The sequence below is a fragment of the Oryx dammah genome, unplaced genomic scaffold (genome assembly GCF_014754425.2).
Source record: "Oryx dammah isolate SB20612 unplaced genomic scaffold, SCBI_Odam_1.1 HiC_scaffold_19, whole genome shotgun sequence".
NCBI classification, from domain to species: domain Eukaryota; kingdom Metazoa; phylum Chordata; class Mammalia; order Artiodactyla; family Bovidae; genus Oryx; species Oryx dammah.
Genome location: NW_024070203.1, coordinates 85,008,844 through 85,030,149, shown reverse-complemented (window position 1 = coordinate 85,030,149; position 21,306 = coordinate 85,008,844). Strand labels below are relative to the sequence as shown.

Here is a 21,306-nt window from a genome sequence, read left to right as displayed (position 1 = left end):
CTGAATGTTGAGCTTTAAGCCAACTTTTTCACTCTCCTCTTTCACTTTCATCAAGAGGCTTTTTAGTTCCTCTTCACTTTCTGCCATAAGGGTGGTGTCATCTGTATATCTGAGGTTATTGATATTTCTCCCAGCAATCTTGATTCCAGCTTGTGTTTCTTCCAGTCCAGCGTTTCTTATGATGTACTCTGCATAGAAATTAAATAAGCATTATAACAATATACAGCCTTGACGTACTCCTTTTCCGATTTGGAACCAGTCTGTTATTCCATGTCCAGTTCTAACTGTTGCTTCCTGACCTGCATACAGATTTCTCAAGAGGTAGGTCAGGTGGTCTGGTATTCCCATCTCTTGAAGAATTTTCCACAGTTTATTGTGATCCACACAGTCAAAGGCTTTGGCATAGTTAATAAAGCAGAAATAGATGTTTTTCTGGAACTCTCTTGCTTTTTCCATGATCCAGCGGATGTTGGCAATTTCATCTCTGGTTCCTCTGCCTTTTCTGAAACCAGCTTGAACATCAGGGAGTTCACAGTTCACATATTGCTGAAGCCTGGCTTGGAGAATTTTGAGCATTACTTTACTAGCATGTGAGATGAGTGCAATTGTGCGGTAGTTTGAGCATTCTTTGGCATTGCCTTTCTTTGGAATTGGAATGAAAACGGATCTTTTCCAGTCCTGTGGCCACTGCTGAGTTTTCCAAACTTGCTGGCATATTGAGTGCAGCACTTTCACAGTATCATCTTTCAGGATTTGAAATAGCTCAGCTGGAATTCCTTCACCTCCACTAGCTTTGTTCGTAGTGATGCTTTCTAAGGCCCACCTGACTTCACTTTCCAAGATGTCTGGCTCTAGATTAGTGATCACATCATCACGATTATCTGGGTCATGAAGATCTTTTTTGTACAGTTCTTCCGTGTATTCTTGCCACCTCTTCTTAATATCTTCTGCTTCTGTTAGATCCAGACCATTTCTGTCCTTTATCAAGCCCATCTTTGCATGAAATGTTCCCTTGGTATCTCTAATTTTCTTGAAGAGATCCCTAGTCTTTCCCATTCTGTTGTCTTCCTCTATTTCTTTGCATTGATCGCTGAGGAAGGCTTTCTTATCTCTTCTTGCTATTCTTTGGAACTCTGCATTCAGATGCTTATATCTTTCCTTTTCTCCTTTGCATTTCACCTCTCTTCTTTTCACAGCTATTTGTAAGGCCTCCCCAGACAGCCATTTTGCTTTTTTGCATTTCTTTTCCATGAGGATGGTCTTGATCCCTGTCTCCTGTACAATGTCACGAACCTCATTCCATAGTTCATCAGGCACTCTATCTATCAGATCTAGGCCCTTACACAGAAAGAAAGGACTTTGATGAATGGATAGAATTTGAATGCTTCATTTTCCAAAATCCCTTTCCTACTAACCTACCCACAGTAAGCAAAAAGTGGCTAATAAATGATACTGGTATGAAGCAGTGAGTAAGGTCTTAGGAAAAACATCCACCTAGTGATACATGAGCATCTGCATAATTTCCCATATGAAAACAGGATACTTCCTATTAAAATCTTGACCAGCTGGAGTAATGGACTAAATCAAACACAAAGAAATGCAAGTTTCCGCTCCAGGACCTGTACAGAGATGCAGGGATAGGGTCTAAAAAACAGCATATGTTAAAGTACTCAGGGTCCCAGTCAAGGATAAAATCTACAAGGATCAATAATGTGATGTGGCCAGAGTGCTTTCTAATACATTAAATTTTTATAAGTAACATATTTTCATGACCCCAAAATCAATATTCATGCAAAAAATGTATACTGAGAATTGTTACTCCAATTTCTGTGCTAACTTATCATGGCCTACTTCAAAGATTTCCATTTAAATCATTTTTTTTAAAAGTTCTTTCAGTGTTTCTTAAGCCTAGAACAGGTAATATTAATATACACACACATATTCTCATTTCTCCATTTTTGTTTTAAAAAAAAAAAGTCTTCATCGTTCTTCATCTGTCATTTTTCATTTTATTTTATATCCTGGCAATCTTTCCATAAAGGTATGTAGAACTTCCTAATTTCTTTTCCAGCTGCACAGTGTTTCCATTTGTTTATATGTAACAGATTATTGTGGTGGTTTTAAATATGGCTGCAAAATTCTTTGACACTCATCTACACTGAGTTAGACTTGAAGTCTATATTTCTTCACCTTACATGCAGGTGACTTATAACTGTTTTGACCAATTAAGCGTGGCAGAAGTGACTTCTTCAGTTCAGTTCAGTCGCTCAGTCATGTCCGACTCTTTGCAACTCCCTGAATCACAGCACGCCAGGCCTCCCTGTCCATCACCATCTCGTGGAGTTCACTCAGACTCACGTCCATAGAGTCAGTGATGCCATCCAGCCATCTCATCCTCTGTCGTCCCCTTCTCCTCCTGCCCCCAATCCCTCCCAGCATCAGAGTCTTTTCCAATGAGTCAACTCTTCGCATGAGGTGGCCAAAGTACTGGAGCTTCAGCTTTAGCATCATTCCTTCCAAAGAAATCCCAGGGCTGATCTCCTTCAGAATGGACTGGTTGGATCTCCTTGCAGTCCACAGGACTCTCAAGAGTCTTCCCCAACACCACAGTTCAAAAGCATCAATTCTTCGGCGCTCAGCCTTCTTCACAGTCCAACTCTCACATCCATACATGACCACAGGAAAAACCATAGCCTTGACTAGACGGACCTTAGTCAGCAAAGTAATGTCTCTGCTCTTGAATATACTATCTAGGTTGGTCATAACTTTTCTTTGAAGGATTATGCATCTTTTAGACTAGATTATAAAATATGTATGTCTTCCATGAAGCTCATCTTATTTTCAGGCATATCTGGTAGATTTAATAATAACCTGTGTTCTCATTAGAGACTGTCAGTAAATGGAAATACTACTTTTGTTGTGCAAGGCATTGCACAAAGCATTCTATCTATGTAGAGAATCAGAACAGGATCCCTGAATTCAGTAGATCTGGAAAACAGTTTTCTTATAAATTTTAAAAGTAATAATGTATTAACTGGTAGAACCTATACAGCTCAGTAGAGATCAGTGTTTATTTGGGAAATTCCTGTGTGTGTGTGTGTGTGTGTGTGTGTGTTAGTTGCTTAGTCATGTCTGACTCTTTGCAACCCCATAGACTGCAGCCCACCAGGCCGCTTTGTCCATTGGATTCTCCAGGCAAGAACACTGGAGTGGGTTGCCATTTCCTTCTTCAAAAGGAACTATAGAAATAAAGAAAGTGATGTCGCTCAATCATGTTGACTCTTTGCAACCCCATGGACTGTAGCCTACCTGGCTCCTCCATCCATGGAATTTACCAGGCAAGAGTACTGGAGTGGGTTGTCATTTCCTTCTCTGGGAAATTCCTATGCTCTAGGATTAATAATAACTCAGGTGTCTGTGAAAGTCTCTTATTTTAAATCTATTCACTTTCATTTCTAAGTATTGCTTTTCCTCTGGATGGTGAATCTTAGCACTTTAATCTCTGAAATTTTAAAACTTCACCTGTTCAGATGCTGAACTATTAGAAGCTTTCTGTATAAAGGTTTTAAATTTGTATTATGGATATGCAAAACTTAAATATCAACTTGACAAAGCATAGGAGGAAAAGAGATTTTTCCACTGCCTTTAGAAATACATGCTTTGAATCAAATGCCATAACTGGTCATATGACACATACAAATACTTTCTACAGAAGAAAAAATATCACATGCTAGTTGGGCTTCTGATGCTTAAAAGAGCTATGTAACACTCCTTAATGTTCAATATACTGTCTTTGCAATTTTCAAAACTATACTGGAAGAAATAGTAATTTAAGTTAAAATGGGACATTGGAAGTGAAAGAGTGAGGTAAAAACAAAGATAATAACCAGTCCCTTGGACAGCAAGGAGACCAAATCAGTCAATTCTAAAGGAAATTAATCCTGAATATTCACTGGAAGGACTGATGCTGAAGCTGAAGCTCCAGTGCTTTGGCCATCTGATGTGAAGAACTGACTCATTAGAAAAGACCCTCATGCTGGGAAAGACTGAAGCCAGGAGGAGAAGGGGACAACAGAGGATGAGATGATTGGATGGCATCAGTGACTCAACTCAATGGACATGAGTTTGAGCAAGCTCCAGGAGATGGTGATGGACAGGGAGGCCTGGCGTGCTGCAGTCCATGGGGTCACAAAGAGTCGGACATGACTGAGCAACTGAACAATGACAATATTTTAAAGTTATAAATATTTTTATCTTACATATATCTAGATTCCTTACCGAGAACAATTATGTCATGAGATATAAAAGCAAAAGGGAACACACTATATTACTCCTTCTCAAGTGGGAAACGGAGGCCTAGAGTTGTAAAGTAACTACTCTGAGGTCACAGCTATTAACTGGCTAAAAGAATTCAAAAGTGCCAGGTCCCTTTAGGCCAAACTACACCCGGTGGCGAAGGCAATGGCACCCCACTCCAGTCCTCTTGCCTGGCAAATCCCATGGACAGAGGAGCCTGGTAGGCTGCAGCCCATGGGGTCGCTAAGAGTCAGACACGACTGAGCGACTTCACTTTCACTTTTCACTTTCATGCATTGGAGAAGGGAACGGCAACTCAATCCAGTGTTCTTGCCTGGAGAATCCCAGGGACGGGGGAGCCTGGTGGGCTGCCGTCTATGGGGTCGCACAGAGTTGGACACGACTGAAGCGACTTAGCAGCAGTAGCAGCAGTACGTCTGGGGGCAGATCATCTCTGGCTACACAGGGATTCAGTTACACAATGCTTGAGGAACTTACCTGAAGACCAGGAAGAGGAGACACATTTTTCATTTCTTTTTTACATATTTATTTGTATTCTTTCGGAGAAAAAGAAATTCACTTTATAATAGGAAAGGGAAAAAATGTAGGGATGTGCCAAAGCAACACAAACTCTGATGCACTCTCTACCCAACCTCAAAAAAAGAAAAGTAGAAATTCTCTCAAAAGAACAGGGTAGCAGGCAGAATGCATTCCCTTTAAAATTGATTAAAGGGTTGTCATTCTTAGGTTGTACAATATCTCTTTATCCTTATAAAAACGAAACTCCTAACAGCAGAGCATAAAGCTGTATTCAGGGTTGTCTGCTTTCCTCCAAAGTGGAAGGCTTAGGGTTTCCACTGATCACTTCCCAGACAGTTGCTTACTGCTCTGAAATATAGTTGTGAACATACATCCTGCTATGAGTCTCCTCTCTAACATCTGTATATATCTGTCTAACATCTGTATCTATCTGGCAAATCTTGCAAGATTTTAACAGAATGCTGTATTCTAAAAGTCTGACATTTCTGAAGAGTATGAAGAACCCTTGAGAATAAATGAGAAGCAGAAAGTATCATCTCCCACTACAGCAAAGCCTTACCATACATCTAATAGGTAACTGTTGAATGAAATGTATTTTTCAGGCCTGATCTCTCCCTAGATTCCAGACTTGCATATCCAACTGCATATTGGACATTTTCAATTGAATGATGACTGAAGGTATTTCACACTCAACTTGTCTGAAACAAAATATTTATTTCCACTGTCCTTTCTTCTTATCCCCTTCCACATACCAAACTCTTCCAGTTTTCCCACTTTAGAAAAAAAAGTACATTTTTTACCTAGCTATTTAGCTCAGTTTTGGAAATGTGTGATTCCTTTCTTTCCACTGATTCAATCCTTCACCAAGTCCTGCTGTTCTTTGCTTAAAATATGTCTTGAATCTAACAATATTATACTGCTTCCCTCACCTCTACCTTGGTTCAGGGCACCATTACCTCTTGCCTATTTCACTCCAACAGCCTCCTGATTAGTTTCATGTCTTATTAGCCTCTTCTCATTCCTCCCCTCTCCCAATAATTCATTCTCTAAACATCGACCAGGATGATCTGCTTAAAGGTAAAACATTTCGCATTTCATGTCTCTCATTTGCTTCAAAATTTCCATGGCTCCTGTTACCCTGAGAACACAGTCCCGTCTCTGATGGTGGCCAACAAAGCTGCCATGAAACCTGTTACCCGCCATCTGCCTCTACAAGGATGAAGTCCTAGCCCCTGTAGTTGCTGACCTTCAGTACACCCTGAAAGGAGGTCAGGGAGGTGATCAGGAATGAGGCATTCTGTGTTTGCAGGAAAAATTGGCAGAACAGGCCTTTAGAGAGATAGGTATTCTGAGGAGAAGATTTTACAAGCCCAATTTCTTGCATCTTCTTTTTTTTAAACAGATGCTAATAAAGTAATGCTCAAAATTCTCCAAGCCAGGCTTCAACAATACATGAACCGTGAACTCCCTGATGTTCAAGCTGGCTTTAGAAAAGGCAGAGGAACCAGAGATCAAATTGCCAACATCCGCTGGATCATGAAAAAAGCAAGAGAGTTCCAGAAAAACATCTATTTCTGCTTTATTGACTATGCCAAAGCCTTTGACTGTGTGGATCACAATAAACTGTGGAAAATTCTTCAAGAGATGGGAATACCAGACCACCTAACCTGTCTCTTGAGAAATCTGTATGCAGGTCAGGAAGAAACAGTTAGAACTGGACATGGAACAACAGACTGGTTCCAAATCGGAAAAGGAGTACGTCAAGGCTGTATATTGTCACCCTGCTTATTTAACTTCTATGCAGAGTACATCATGAGAAACGCTGGACTGGAAGAAACACAAGCTGGAATCAAGATTGTCGGGAGAAATATCAATAACCTCAGATATGCAGATGACACCACCCTTCTGGCAGAAAGTGAAGAGGAGCTAAAAAGCCTCTTGATGAAAGTGAAAGAGGAGAGTGAAAAAGTTGGCTTAAAGCTCAACATTCAGAAAACGAATATCATGGCATCCGGTCCCATCACTTCATGGGAAATAGATGGGGAGACAGTGGAAACAGTGTCAGACTTTATTTTTTTGGGTTCCCAAATCACTGCAGATGGTGACTGCAGCCATGAAATTAAAAGACGCTTACTCCTTGGAAGAAAAGTTATGACCAACGTAGATAGCATATTCAAAAGCAGATACATTACTTTGCCAACTAAGGTCCATCTAGTCAAGGCTATGGTTTTTCCTGTGGTCATGTATGGATGTGAGAGTTGGACTGTGAAGAAGGCTGAGCACTGAAGACTTGATGCTTTTGAACTGTGGTGTTGGAGAAGACTCTTGAGAGTCCCTTGGACTGCAAGGAGATCCAACCAGTCCATTCTAAAGGAGATCAGTCCTGGGATTTCTTTGGAAGGAATGATGCTACAGCTGAAGCTCCAGTACTTTGGCCACCTCATGCGAAGAGTTGACTCATTGGAAAGGACTCTGATGCTGGGAGGGATTGGGGGCAGGAGGAGAAGGGGACGACCAAGGAAGAGATGGCTGGATGGCATCATGGATGGACGTGAGTCTGAGTGAACTCCGGGAGATGGTGATAAACAGGGAGGCCTGGCGTGCTGCGATTCATGGGGTGGCAAAGAGTCGGAGACGACTGAGCAACTGAACTGAACTGATGACTTTATTGATTTCATTTATTTTTCTTTTCTGACTGTGCTGTGTCTTCGTTGCTCTAGTTGCGGCAAATGGGTGCTACCCTCTAGTCGCTGTGAGGGGCTTCTCACTGTGGTGGCTCCTCTTGTTGTGAAACATGGACTCTGAGGGTACAGGCTTCAGCATCTGTGGGGCCTGGGCTCTAGAGCAGACGCTCAGTAGTTGTGGTGCATGGGCTGAGTTGCTCCAAGACATGTGGGGTCTTCCTAGCATGTGGGATCTTCCCTGCATGTGGGATCTTCCTGGCCCAGGGACTGAACCTGTTCCTCCTATATTGCAAGGCAGATCCTTTACCACTGAGACACTAGGGAAAGTCCTTTGCATCTTCTCATATCTAGAAAAACACTAAAATCATTAATGGAGAGACTTCTGCTCCTCCTGACTAGCAGCAACATTCTGCCAAAATGAGCGCTTTGTTGCATGCATACCCCTTTCACTAAAATCACATATATGTTGACGGCTTCCTTACCTCTCTGGAGCAGTTTCTCAGGGCTATCTGAGGAGCTGTCTCCCAGGCTATGTTCCCCATTTAGCCCCAAATAAAGCTTAACTCATAACTTTCACTTTGTGCATTTTTTCATCAACAAAGCTCTTCTGGTCTATCCTAGCCTAGACCTGTAACACTTTCTACCATACTTCCTCCAAGTCACTACACTCTGAACAACCATCCTCTGTTTTAAAACAGCATGTTTTGTGCCTGTTGCTCCAGCTGCCTGAAACACTCCTCCCTTAGTCTTCCAACGACTGATTTCAACTTCTTTTTCAGGTGTCTGAGCAATGGTCATCTCTGAGATAACTTTTCTGAACACATTGCCTGAAATACTCCCCACACGGCCAGTTAACTATCCTCATGATGCTTAATTCTCTTCCGTTTCTGGAACTGTAAAGCTTAGCAAAGGCATCTTTTGCTGAAATGTAAGCTCCTTGTCATCTGGATCAGTGCAACAGGTGCTCAAATATCTGAAATGGTTGAATGAAATATTCCTTGATTAATGTTTTCAAGATGTTTGGCAGAGCCAGGAGGCTATGCGGGCATTATAAAATAGAATAAAAGAATCATGGAGCTTTATTCATGGAGCCTGCTGAATAGGATTATAACAGAAAAGGATTATAATAGGAAACAGGCTTGCCAGAATATTGGAAAACTAGAAGAAGATACACTTCAGTAATGTTTGGGCTCTATTTTCCCTTCATAAGGATATGGTCTCAGTGAAGCAGATTTTGATTCAAGAACTGTTTTGTACAACCAGAGCACAGGGAACTATATTCAATAGCTTGTTAACAAATTATAATGGAAAAGAATTTTTAAATTATATATATATACATAAAACTGAATCACTTGGCTATACACCTGAAACAACATTGTAAATCAACTATATTTCAGTAAAAAACAAACAAAAATAGAATTATTTGGAAAAAATCTCCTTAAATGGAGGATGAGCTTCAGCACAGCACAAAATCAAGCTTTCCTACCTTCTCAGTATCACAGCAGGTACACACCCTTACTGGGAGCTTCAGGTAACTGCTTTCAAATATGCTGCATCTATTTCCCCTCATTGTGACAACCGGTTTCTGGTGGGTTTTCAGAAACCTTGGCAAATAAAATGAGAACTTAATTTAATCTTACAGGAGGTAAGTGTAGGTCTCTGGGTCGGCATTATCTGTTTCTGCCAATCCACAGCCAACCTTAAACTCTGCAAGGATGCAAGGAGGTTCAGAAGTTTAAGACTGTCCCAAGAGATTAAAGAATGCTAGCTCAGTGCAATGGACTGAATGTTGTGATTCCCTCACCATTCATATGTTGGATCCTACCCCCCTCCAATATGATGGTATTAGGAGGTGGGAACTTTGGGAGATAATTAGGTCATGAGAATGGAGATCTCATGACTGAGACTGGTGTTCTTCTGAAAAGAACCCAAGAGAGCTCTCTTGCCCTCTTTCCGCCATGTGAGGATACAAGGAGAGGTCAGCGTCTGCAACCCAGAAGAGAGCTCTTGCTAGACACCAAATCTGTTGGATCCTCCACCCTGGACTTCCCAGACTCCAAAACTGTGAGAAATAAATGTTTGCTGTTTAAGCCATCCAGTCTATGGTATTCTCTTATAACAGCCTGAATCAAGGCACTCTATAGCGTCTAGTGAAACTCTAGCCTAGTGTAGGACGTAGGTCTAAGTGAAATAAACTTTGCCCCACTGTAAAGACGTTAAAGTGAGGAACCATTTTCACTTAGAGTTTTTAAGGGGGAGGACATGAGAGAATTACTAAAAATATACCTTGCTTATTGTACAATTTCTAAGTAAGATGTACAAAGGCTCATATTAAATAACTTATCTCTCCAACCAGGAGTCAATTTATTTTCTAGTCACTGAAAACATTTCCTCAAGGAACTGTGAATTTACACACTTTTTAAAGTGAAACAAGGTGAAAAGGAAATGTCAGTGCCTTCTAAAATGTTTCATAGATAATCTAAGTTTGTTTTCGCAATAAAGGAGTATTAACCTCTTTATTGAAGTTGATTTGAGGTAATTTTACAATTAAAACAAATGTACATTAGCATATTACATTAGATGGAAATGAACAGTTCTTCAGTTCTTTTAAAAAGCATTTGCATATAAACATATCTAAACAATTCTCAACAAGATCACTGATAACTTTCATGACATTAAATTCAAATGACATGTTTTAGATTATATCTGTTCTTTCTTGTAGCTTTTGACATGTTTGATCATTTCCTTTTTGAAGTGTTTTCTTCTCCTTGGTTCTGTAATAGTACAGTCTCCTGGTTTTCACCCTACATCACTGGAAGAAGCTTATCAGCCTTTTTGCAGATTCATCTTAATGTAACTGGTCATTGAATGTGGGAGTTCCTCAAAGCTTTGTCCAAGGCTCTCTCCTCTTCTCACGTTGTTCTTTCTCTCTAAGTGGACTCACATAAAGTTTCCAACTTTTAAACATTTTGGTACCCAGAGAAAATGATAATCTTTGTATAGACACTCAGAGCTGGAGGCCACCGGCCTAAAGGCTTCTTCTACTGCACGGATAGAGGATAATTACCATCTTAACACATGTATGTTCTATCTCATCACAATCCGTGGCACACCGGTGCGAATCTGGGCAATTCTAAATCGAGATCCATGTATTTGGCTATCACCAATATGTAACACAACTTTATATTTTCAGCCCAGTCCTCATTATTAGCCCTGCACCCCTAGATCCAATTGCCTATCTGACATCTCTTTTTGGATATTGGAAAGTACCTTAAATGCATCATGTCTAAAACTAAGCTCATGATTTGTGTTCTTCAAAACTTGGTCCTCTTATGGTGTTCTCTATGTCTCAGTGTAAGCGATCATACCAGGCTGTACAAGCCAGAGTTCTAGGAAATAGCCTGACACTTCCTTCTCATTCCTACATTTAATCTATCATCAGCCCCAAGTCAGTAATTCCTAATGTCTTCTTATCTCTCCACCTCTACCACTACCTGAGTCCAAGTTATCATCATGGCATCCAATCCCATCACTTCATGGCAAATAGATGGAGAAAAAACAGAAACAGACTTTATTTTCTTGGGCTCCAAAATCACTGTGGTCGGTGACTGCAGCCATGAGATTAAAAGACACTTGTTCCTTGGAAGAAAAGCTATGACAAACCTAGATGGAGTATTACAAAGCAAAGACATCACTTTAAAGGCAAATGTCTGTATAGTCGAAGCTATGATTTTTCCAGTAGTCATGCATGGACGTGAAAGCTGGACCATAAAGAAGGCTGAGCACAGAAGAATTGTTGCTTTTGAATTGTGGTGTTGGAGAAGACTCTTGAGAGTCCCTTAGAGTGTAAAGATACCAAATGAGTCAATTCTAAAGGAAATCAACACTTAATGCTAGAAGGATGGATGCTAAAGCTGAAGCTCTAATACTTTGGCCACCTGAAGAGAAGAGCTGACTCATTGGAAAAGATCCTGACGCTGGGAAAGACTGAAGGCAGGAGGAGAAAGGGGACGATAGAGGATGAGATGGTTGGATGGCATCACTGACTCAATGGACATGAGTCTGAGCAAGCTCTGGGAGAGGGTGAAGGACAGGGAAGACTGGCCTGCTGCAGTCCGTGGGGTTGCAAAGAGTTGGACACAACTGAGTGATGGAACAGCAAATGCTACAGGAGAAGAGCAAAGAAATATCTCCAGAAGGAATGAAGAGTCTGAGCCAAAGCAGAAATAATGCCGACTTGTAGATGCGTCTGGTAGTGAAAGTAAACTCTGATGCCATAACAAACAATATTGCATAGGAACTGGAATGTTAGATCCATGGATCAAGGTAAATTGGAAGTGGTCAAACAGGAGATGGAAAGAGTGAACACTGACTTTTTGAAAATCAGTAAACTAAAATGAACTGGAATGGGCGAATTTAATTCGGATGATTGTTATATCTATGATCAGGGGCAAGAACCCCTTAAAAGAAATGGAGTATCCCTCATAGTCAACAAAAGAGTCTAAATGCAGTACTTGGGCCCAAACTTAAAAATGGCAGAATGATTTCAGTTCATATCCAAGGCAAAAAACTCAGCATCACAGTAATCCAAGTCTACGCCTGAACCACTAACGAACCTGAAGCTGAAGCTGAACGGTTCTATGAAGACCTACAACACATTTTAGAACTAACAGGGAAAAAAAAATGTCCTTTGAAACACCAGGGACTAGAATGAAAAAGCAGGAAGTTAAGAGATACCTGGAGTAACAGGCAAGTTTGGCCTTGGAGAACAGAATGAAGCAGGGCAAAGACTACCAGAGTTTTGCCAAGAAAACACTCGTCACAGCAAACATCCTCTTTCAACAACACAAGAGAAGACTCTACACATGGAAATCACCAGATGGTCAATATCAAAATCTGATTGATTATATTCTTTGCAGCTGAAGATGAGAATCTCTATAGAGTCAGTAAAAAAACCAGGAGCTGGCTGTAGCTCAGATCATGAACTCCTTATTGCCAAATTTAGAAACCACTAGACAATTAAATCATGAACTAAGTCAAATCCCTTATAATTATACAGTGGATGTGACAAATAGGTTCAAGGGATCAGATCTGATAGAGAGTATGTCAGAAGAACTATGGACAGAGGTTCGTAACATTGTACAGGAGGTGGTGATAAAAACCATCCCCAAGAAAAAGAAATGCAAAAAGGCAAAATAGTTGTCTGAGAAGGCCTTATATTTAGCTGAGAAAAGTAGAGAAGCAAAACACAAAGGAGAAAAGAAAAGATATACCCATCTGAATGCAGAGTTCCAAAGAATAGCAAGGAAAGATAATCTTCCTAAGTGAACAATGCAAATATATAGAGGAAAACAATAGAATGGGAAGAACTAGAGATCTCTTCAAGAAAATTAGAGATATCAAGGGAATATTTCATGCAATGTGGGCACAATAAAGGACAGAAGTAACATGGACCTAACAGAAGCAGAAGAGTTTAAGAAGAGATAGCAAGAATACTCAGAATAACTATACAAAAAAGGTTTTAATGACCCAGATAACCATGATAGTGTGGTCACTCACCTAGAGCCATAGACATCCTGGAGTGTGAAGTCAAGTGGGCCTTCAAAAGCACTACTATGAACAGAGCTAGTAGAGCTATTTCAAATTCTAAAAGATGATGCTGTTAAAGTGCTGCACTCAATGTGCCAGCAAACTTGGAAAACTCAGCAGTGGCCACAGGACTGGAAAAGGTCAGATTTAATTTTAATCCCAAAGAAGGGCAATGTCAAAAAATGTTCAAACTACCATGAAATTGCACTCAATTCACACGCTATCAAGGTAATGCTCAAAATCCTTCAAGCCTGACATTAAGTGTATATGAACCAAGAACTTCCAGATGTACAAGCTGGATTTAGAAAAGGCAGAGGAACCAGAGATCAAATTGCCAACATCCATGCATCACAGAAAAAGCAAGAGAGTTCCAGAAAAAACATCTATTTCTGCTTCATTGATTACGCTAAAGCCTTTGACTGTGTGGATCACAACAAACTGGAAAATTCTGAAAGAGATGGGAATACCAGACCACCTTACCTGCCTTTGGAGAAACCTGTATGCAACCCAAGGAAGCAATAGTTAGAACTGGACATGGAACAACGGACTGATTCAAAATCGGGAAAGCAGTACATCAAGGCTGTATAATCAGTTCAGTTCAGTTCAGTCGCTCAGTTGTGTCTGATGCTATGTGACCCCATGAATCGCAGCACGCCAGGCCTCCCTGTTCATCACCAACTCCCGGAGTTCACTCAAACTCATGTCCATCGAGTCGGTGATGCCATCCAGCCATCTCATCCTCTGTCGTCCCCTTCTCCTCCTGCCCCCAATCCCTCCCAGCATCAAAGTCTTTTCCAATGAGTCAACTCTTCGCATGAGGTGGCCAAAGTACTGGAGTTTCAGCTGTAGCATCATTCCTTCCAAAGAACATCCAGGACTGGTCTCCTTTAGAATGGACTGGTTGGATCTCTTTGCAGTCCAAGGGACTCTAAAGAGTCTTCTCCAACAGCACAGTTCAAAAGCATCAATTCTTCGGCACTCAGCTTTCTTCACAGTCCAACTCTCACATCCATACATGACTACTGGAAAAACCATAGCCTTGACTAGATGAAACTTTGTTGGCAAAGTAATGTCTCTGCTTTTCAATATGCTATCTAGGTGGGTCATAACTTTCCTTCCAAGGAGTAAGCGTCTTTTAATTTCATGGCTGCAATCACCATCTGCAGTGATTTGGGAGCCCCCCCAAATAAAGTCTGACACTGTTTCCACTGTTTCCCCATCTATTTGCCATGCAGTGATGGGACCAGATGCCATGATCTTCGTTTTCTGAATGTTGAGCTTTAAGCCAACTTTTTCACTCTCCTCTTTCACTTTCATCAAGAGGCTTTTTAGTTCCTCTTCACTTTCTGCCAGAAGGGTGGTGTCATCTGCATATCTGAGATTATTGATATTTCTCCCAGCAATCTTGATTCCAGCATGTGCTTCTTCCAGTCCAGCATTTCTCATGATGTACTCTGCATAGAAGTTAAATAAGCAGGGTGACAATATACAGCCTTGACGTACTCCTTTTCCTATTTGGAACCAGTCTGTTGTTCCATGTCCAGTTCTAACTGTTTCTTCCTGACCTGCATATAGGTTTCTCAAGAGGTAGGTCAGGTGGTCTGGTATTCCCATCTCTTGAAGAATTTTCCACAGTTTATTGTGATCCACACAGTCAAAGGCTTTGGCATAGTCAATAAAGCAGAAGTAGATGGTTTCCTGGAACTCTCTTGCTTTTTCGATGATCCATCGGATGTTGGTAATTTGATCTCTGGTTCCTCTGCCTTTTCTAAAACCAGCTTGAACATCTGGAAGTTCACGGTTCATGTATTGCTGAAGCCTGGCTTGGAGAATTTTGAGCATTACTTTACTAGCATGTGAGATGAGTGCAATTGTGCGGTAGTTTGAGCATTCTTTGGCATTGCCTTTCTTTGGGATTGGAATGAAAACTGACTTTTTGCTTAGTTTTCCAAATTTGCTGGCATATTGAGTGCAGCACTTTCACAGCATCATCTTTCAGGATTTGAACTAGCTCAACTGGAATTCCATCACCTCCACTGGCTTTGTTCGTAGTGATGCTTTCTAAGGCCCACTTGACTTCACATTCCAGGATGTCTGGCTCTAGGTGAGTGATCACACCATCATTATTATCTTGGTCATGAAGATCTTTTTTGTACAGTTCTTCTGTGTATTCTTGCCACCTCTTCTTAATATCTTCTGCTTCTGTTAGGTCCAGACCATTTCTGTCCTTTATCGAGCCCATCTTTGAATGTTCCCTTGGTATCTCTAATTTTCTTGAAGAGATCTCTTGTCTTTCCCATTCTGTTGTTTTCCTGTATAATAAGGCTGTATAATATCACCCTGCTTATTTAACTGATATGCAGAGTACATCATGCAAAATGCTGGACTTCAGGAACTCAAGCTAGAATCAAGATTGTTGGAAGAAATATCAATAACCTCAGATATGCAGATGATACCACCCTTATGGCAGAAAGCAAAGAGGAACTAAAGAGCCTATTGATGAAAGTGAAAGAGTAGAGTGAAAAGCTGGCTTAAAACTCAACATTCAGAAAACTAAGATCATGGCATCCAGGCCCACAGTTCATGGCTAATGGATGGAGAAAAAATGGAAACAGTGACAGATTTTACTTTCTTGGGCTCCAAAATCACTGTGGACAATGACTGCAGCCATGAAATTAAAACACACTTGCTCCTTGGAAGATCAGCTATGAGAAACCTAGACAGTGTAGCAAGGACATCACTTTGCTGACCAAAGTCCATCTAGTCAAAACTATGCTTTTTCTTGTAGGCATGTATGGATGTGAGAATTGGACCCTAAAGAAGGCTGAACAGCAAAGAATTGATGCTTTTTAACTGTGGTGCTGGAGAAGACTCTTGAGAGTCCCTTGGACAGCAAAGAGATCAAATGAGTCAATCCTAAAGGAAATCAACGCTGAATATTCATTGGAAAGACTGATGTTGAAGCTGAAACTCCAATACTTTGGTCACCTGATGCAAAGAACTGACTCACTTGAAATGACCCTGCTGCTCGGAAAGATAGAGGGCAGGAGGAGAAGGGGACGACAGAGGATGAGATGATTGGCTGGCATCACCGATTCAATGGACATCAGTCTGAGCAAAGTCCAGGAGATGGTGAAGGACAGGGAGGCCTGGCGAGCTGCAGTCCACGGGGTTGCAGATAGTCGGATACAACTGAACCTCTGAACAACAACAAAGCAAAAGCTGGAAGACCCCTTGTGGCCTAATCTCCAGTCATCCAGGCCTCTATTACAATATTCTGTAGCCTAAAAGCAATCACAGTATCAGTCCAGATTCAAGGAGAAGAACTATTCTAGGAGTCGAATATCAAAAAACATAGTTCTTAGGAGAGGAAGGAAAGTCTTTGGAGAACACGAACCACAGCACCCTCTCCACTCCCATTCTGCAGTTCATCTCCTCTTGCTCTTTCTGCTTTCATCACACTGGCCTTCTCTCTGGTCCCGGTACTCACCATCCTCACCAGCCTCTATCCTGCTAAAGGCTTTTGCACGTACCCTTTTTTTTTTTTTTGCTTAGAGTGTTCTTTTGATCCCCAGTTTGCCAAATTAACTACTGTTCAGCCTTCATACCTAAATCACGTCTGACGAAGGCCTTTCCTGATTTTCCTAACCAGGCTAAATCTTTTCATGATACCTTCTATACTCTCAGGGCACGGGATATATTTTTAGCACCATCCTCTTCCCCATTGCACTTTGTATTTGTCTGAATGACTACGTAATTTTTGTCTCAATATCCCCCACTAACCTGGAAGAAGAGCCATGTCTGTTTTTCCTTTCTTACCACAGAGCCTGGCTAGTATTCCAGTATTTATTTTCTGAATAAATAATAAACAGAAATAAACTAAACAAATGAAATATCTCTGTATAACAAAGAACCCTTTTCCCTACAGAATTATAGTGAAGTAGATAATCACATTCCCATATTCAATGCATAAATAATTAGACAACCCAAATATAAACCATTTTTCACAGATGACGTCTCATGAATTTAGATGTCATATTCATTTGCCATATCCTACCTATAAAGTTAGCAGATGTATAAAGAATGCAAGTAAATATAGCTAAACAGAATAAGTTTTGTGGTATTTTTATAATCTCCTTTCAAATGAGGCTAAAACTCTTTGATTTTAATTTCTATGATTTAAAAAAAGCAGAAAAGTATACCAAATGGAGAGGTGATTTCCTGCTCTACGCAGGAATCCAGTACTGATAGCAAAGACCACTAGAAGCATTCTACTCAGAAACCCAAGGGGATGTGATACACAAATGAAACAAGACACAAATACTAACTGCCTCTCACTATGTTATCAACAAAAAAGTTAAAGTGTCAGTCGCTCAGTCGTGTCTGAGTTTTTGTGACCCCGTAGACTGTAGCCTGCAGCTCCTCTGTCCAGGGAATTCTCCTGGCAATAATACTGTAATGGGAAGCTACTCCCTTCTCCAGAGGATCTTCCTGACCCAAGGATTGAACCTGGGTCTCCTGCATTGCAGGCAGATTCTTTACCATCTGAGCCATAACTTGTCTATAAGTAAGCATTCTATCCAGTTTATATTTGAAATGAAATATTTCATCTTCTGGTGGGATCTCACATCCCGGTTCTTACAAATTTACACAAATGGGGAAAGGTTGAATTGGAGGAAATATTCACTGCGCTTAGTCATTCAGCTGTGTCTGACTCTTTGTGACCTCCATGGACTGTAGCCCACCAGGCTCCTCTGCCCATGGGGATCCTCCAGGCAAGAATATTGGGGCGCATTGCCATGCCTTCTTCTAGGAATCAAACTCAGGTCTCCTGCATTGCAAGCAGATTCTTTATCATCTGAGCCACCAGGGAAGCCCAAATTTTATTCACTAGTTATGGCTATTAACCCACCTATAATTACCCAGACTTTAAAAATGTTTTTTGTAGAAGTGGTTAGTAGCTGTAATATTCACTAGTTATGGCCTTTAACCACTTCTACAAGTTTTTTAAAGTCTGGATAGTTATAGATAGTAATTATCATAAGCCAAAGTTCTTTATCAAAAAGTACGTTTTATTTCTGGTCTTTTGAATCCCAAGCCTCTCAACTCTAACTGATGTCAACTACTGAAAATATCTGGTCTAGTGAAAGACTGTTTCTTGCAATCTGAACTGATTCAACCAGGTTTTTACTTATTCTTCCTCCTCATTACAATGTGGATTCCATGAGGGCATGAATTTGGTTAGTTTTGTTTACCTAGAGCAATCTCTGGCACATTGTCCTGACCAATGAATTACTGAATAAGTGACTAGCACTGGTCTTCTAGAATCAGATCCTATGTATTTCTCAAAATATTTATCAATATTCTTATTTGTTATTTATTAAGAAAAAATATTTTTCCAAAAATGCAAAAAAAATGCCTTTTACTTATCATTTATGCTTCTTGCTTCCTGGGTATCATGCCATATGAAATTAGTGTTTCTAATTATCTAACGTGTCTCAATGACCAGTTAAGAAAAAAATTCTACAATAGGTGAAAAGAGCGTTTGGCTAAGTCAGTTGTTAAGAACAAGACAACAAGCCCGAATTGGAATCACTTATGCAGACTTGGGTTCAATCCCTGGGTCAGGAAGACCCCCTGGAGAAGGAAATGGCAACTCAGTCTTACCTGGAAAATCCCACGGTCAGAGGAGCCTGGTAGGTTACAGTCCATGGGATCAAAAAAGAGTCGGACACAGCTGAGTAACTTCACTTTCACCTTTCACCTTTCATGCTTCTCCCAGAAATGGAATGTTAACCTAATCAACCAGGATTCTCCTGATCAGCACTAGTGAGACAACCTGCCTGATAGAGACCTGCCATCCTCTAAAGAAAAGTGACCTTGCCACAATCAATCTACTTTTTGCTAGTATAATTTCCCTGTCCCACTGCCTTTTGCCTATATCAGTCTTTAAACTCTGTACTGATAGCTCCTTGGAGTTCCTTTCTATATGCTAGATGGGAGGCTGCCTGATTCATGAATCAATAAATGAAGCCAATAAGACTTTCAAAATGTACTCAGTTGAATTTTGTTTTATAACACATTGAATTTCTTTGGTTGTTAAAAGTTTTCTGGAATAAAACTTCATTTTCTTAGTGACTGAGCTGGAACTTTTACCTTATTGTGTGATTTCAGAAGTCTTATCAGATTAAACAACTGCATGGCAAATGATAAGTCTACAAGCAGATCTATGAGTGTGACCATTTTTGTGGGATAATTTAGCTATTATTTGACTAAAAATCTTAAAAAAAGATACCAGGGATAGAAGGCATGAAAATCTGTTATAAAACAGTTTCTTAAATCTGAACTGTCTCTCAATAAACTGTCAAATATTTTATCTTAAAAAGGTGACTTGAAACAGGTGAAGTTGAAACAGTCATTATAAGTGTTTAAACCTAATGGAGACTATAAAATTTAGATAATAGTAAATATATTAACATCAAATTTGCCCATTAAAGGAAATTCCCCTAAGTGGTCCTCTAACACATCTTTAATGCTGGCCAACAAACATGACTTGCGGGTTTTCAATATGTGAGTATCTGTACCATTAGCACCTTATTTCTCAACTCATCAATCACACGGAATTATTCACAACTAAACATCTTTTTCCTTTGTCCTGCTTCTTGTTAGGTGTGGATTAAGAACTAGACTGCTGTTCCTAAAGTGCTAAACAGAATTTTAAATACTCGACAAGTTCAACCTGCTCTACAGCTGCTCCAATTTCAGACTTGAACTTAGAAAAAGTTGTGTTACAAGAAACATGATCCACTCACATTTTCAAAAGCATTAATGTGTGCCTCCTTAAACCTCTCACATTTATCCAAAAAAGAGAGATACACAACCTACATTTGCAAGAGCCAGATTTTACCAATCTTTTCACTAGTCTAAGTGTTGTTTCAGTCTAGCCTTCCATTTCCTATAACCCCTGACTGTGCTTTCCAGGTATCTTTAACTCCTGACTCCGCCTTATTTCTACTATAGGCTTAGAACAAGGATAGTTACTGCAATAATTGAATAGTTTGTTAGATTCCCCCTCGTTTCCTTCAGAGCCCACTGCCATCAAATCTTTCTTGATTCCACCTTGAGACGAGAACGAGAAATATGCAATGTTATCGAGTCGATTTCAGTCTCAGATATGCATCAAAAATATTCCATCTTTTCTTCTATTCCTTTGCATTTACCACTCAAAACTAACACATACTCCTTACAAGCGGGAGGAATAAGGGCAGAGGTTTCAGATATATTAGTAACGTCTATTCTTTTTGGTAAGGCAACTCCCTGATTGAACGGAGTATGGTAGGAGATGCATATTTTTCAAACTAAGCCCTTTCAAGGACAGACGCCAAGGTTGAGCAGTACTCCCGGCTTCTCGGCCACGCGAAAGGAACTGTGAATGACTACGGAAGATCTGCACCAAACCATCCAGATGCAGTTCAAGAGCTGCTGTGAAAAAGCAAAGCCCAGCCTGGGAAATTCATGTCACATCCCGTACGTGGGTCAGAAGTGGCGAAGTACAGACACACAGAGCAGTGGATAAGACAGGGTGCACACGCATACATCCCATACCGCCGGGGAGGAAGGGGCGAAACACACACACACACACAAACTACACCCCGAGAAAGCCCCCGGGGGCCTCCCGGGCAGGCGGGCGCCGCGTCAGGGGGCGCCGCCAGCCTCCGTCTTTCCCAGCCTCCGCCTCCGAAATCGCGGTCTACTGAACATCCGAGGCTTCTCCCCCGTGAAGTGGCGAGGTGCACGCCGGCCTTACCTCGGGGGCTGCTGTCCTGGAGGTACGGGGGCGCCGTGGGAGTGACACTCCCCGAGTGGGACGCGGACAGCAGCGGCGAGCGCTCGTCCACGCCGTCAGCAGCCATGACTGCGGCAGAGGCGGCCGCGCAGGCCGAGTCCGCGGCCCCGGGAGGCGGGAGGCGGTGTCGGCGCCGCGGCCGCTCGGAGGACCGGGCTGTGTCACACGGTAGGAGGCGGCGGGGCGGGGCGCGGCGGGGCGGGGACGGGGGGCGGAGGAGGGCGGGGGGCGGGGAGGGGAGGGGAGGGCCCACTGGGGAGGACCGCGGGGGAAAGGGGCCAAGTCACCGAAAGCGCCGAGGAGCTAATGGATGCAAGGGTCACCAAAACCTCCGAGGAGCCAAGTCGGATG

At 41.3% G+C, this 21,306-nt stretch overlaps 1 protein-coding gene across 1 annotated transcript in view; it reads right to left on the bottom strand.

The window, feature by feature from the left end:
- Positions 1-21,112, bottom strand: part of PIP4P2 (phosphatidylinositol-4,5-bisphosphate 4-phosphatase 2) — a 71,422-nt gene extending 50,310 nt beyond the window's left edge. Inside the window, exon 1 of the mRNA XM_040261106.1 lies at positions 20,917-21,112. Coding sequence (XP_040117040.1) covers positions 20,917-21,022 — 106 coding nt within the window. The 5' untranslated portion in view covers positions 21,023-21,112. The remainder of the gene's footprint in view (positions 1-20,916) is intronic.
- Positions 21,113-21,306: the final 194 nt, after the last annotated feature.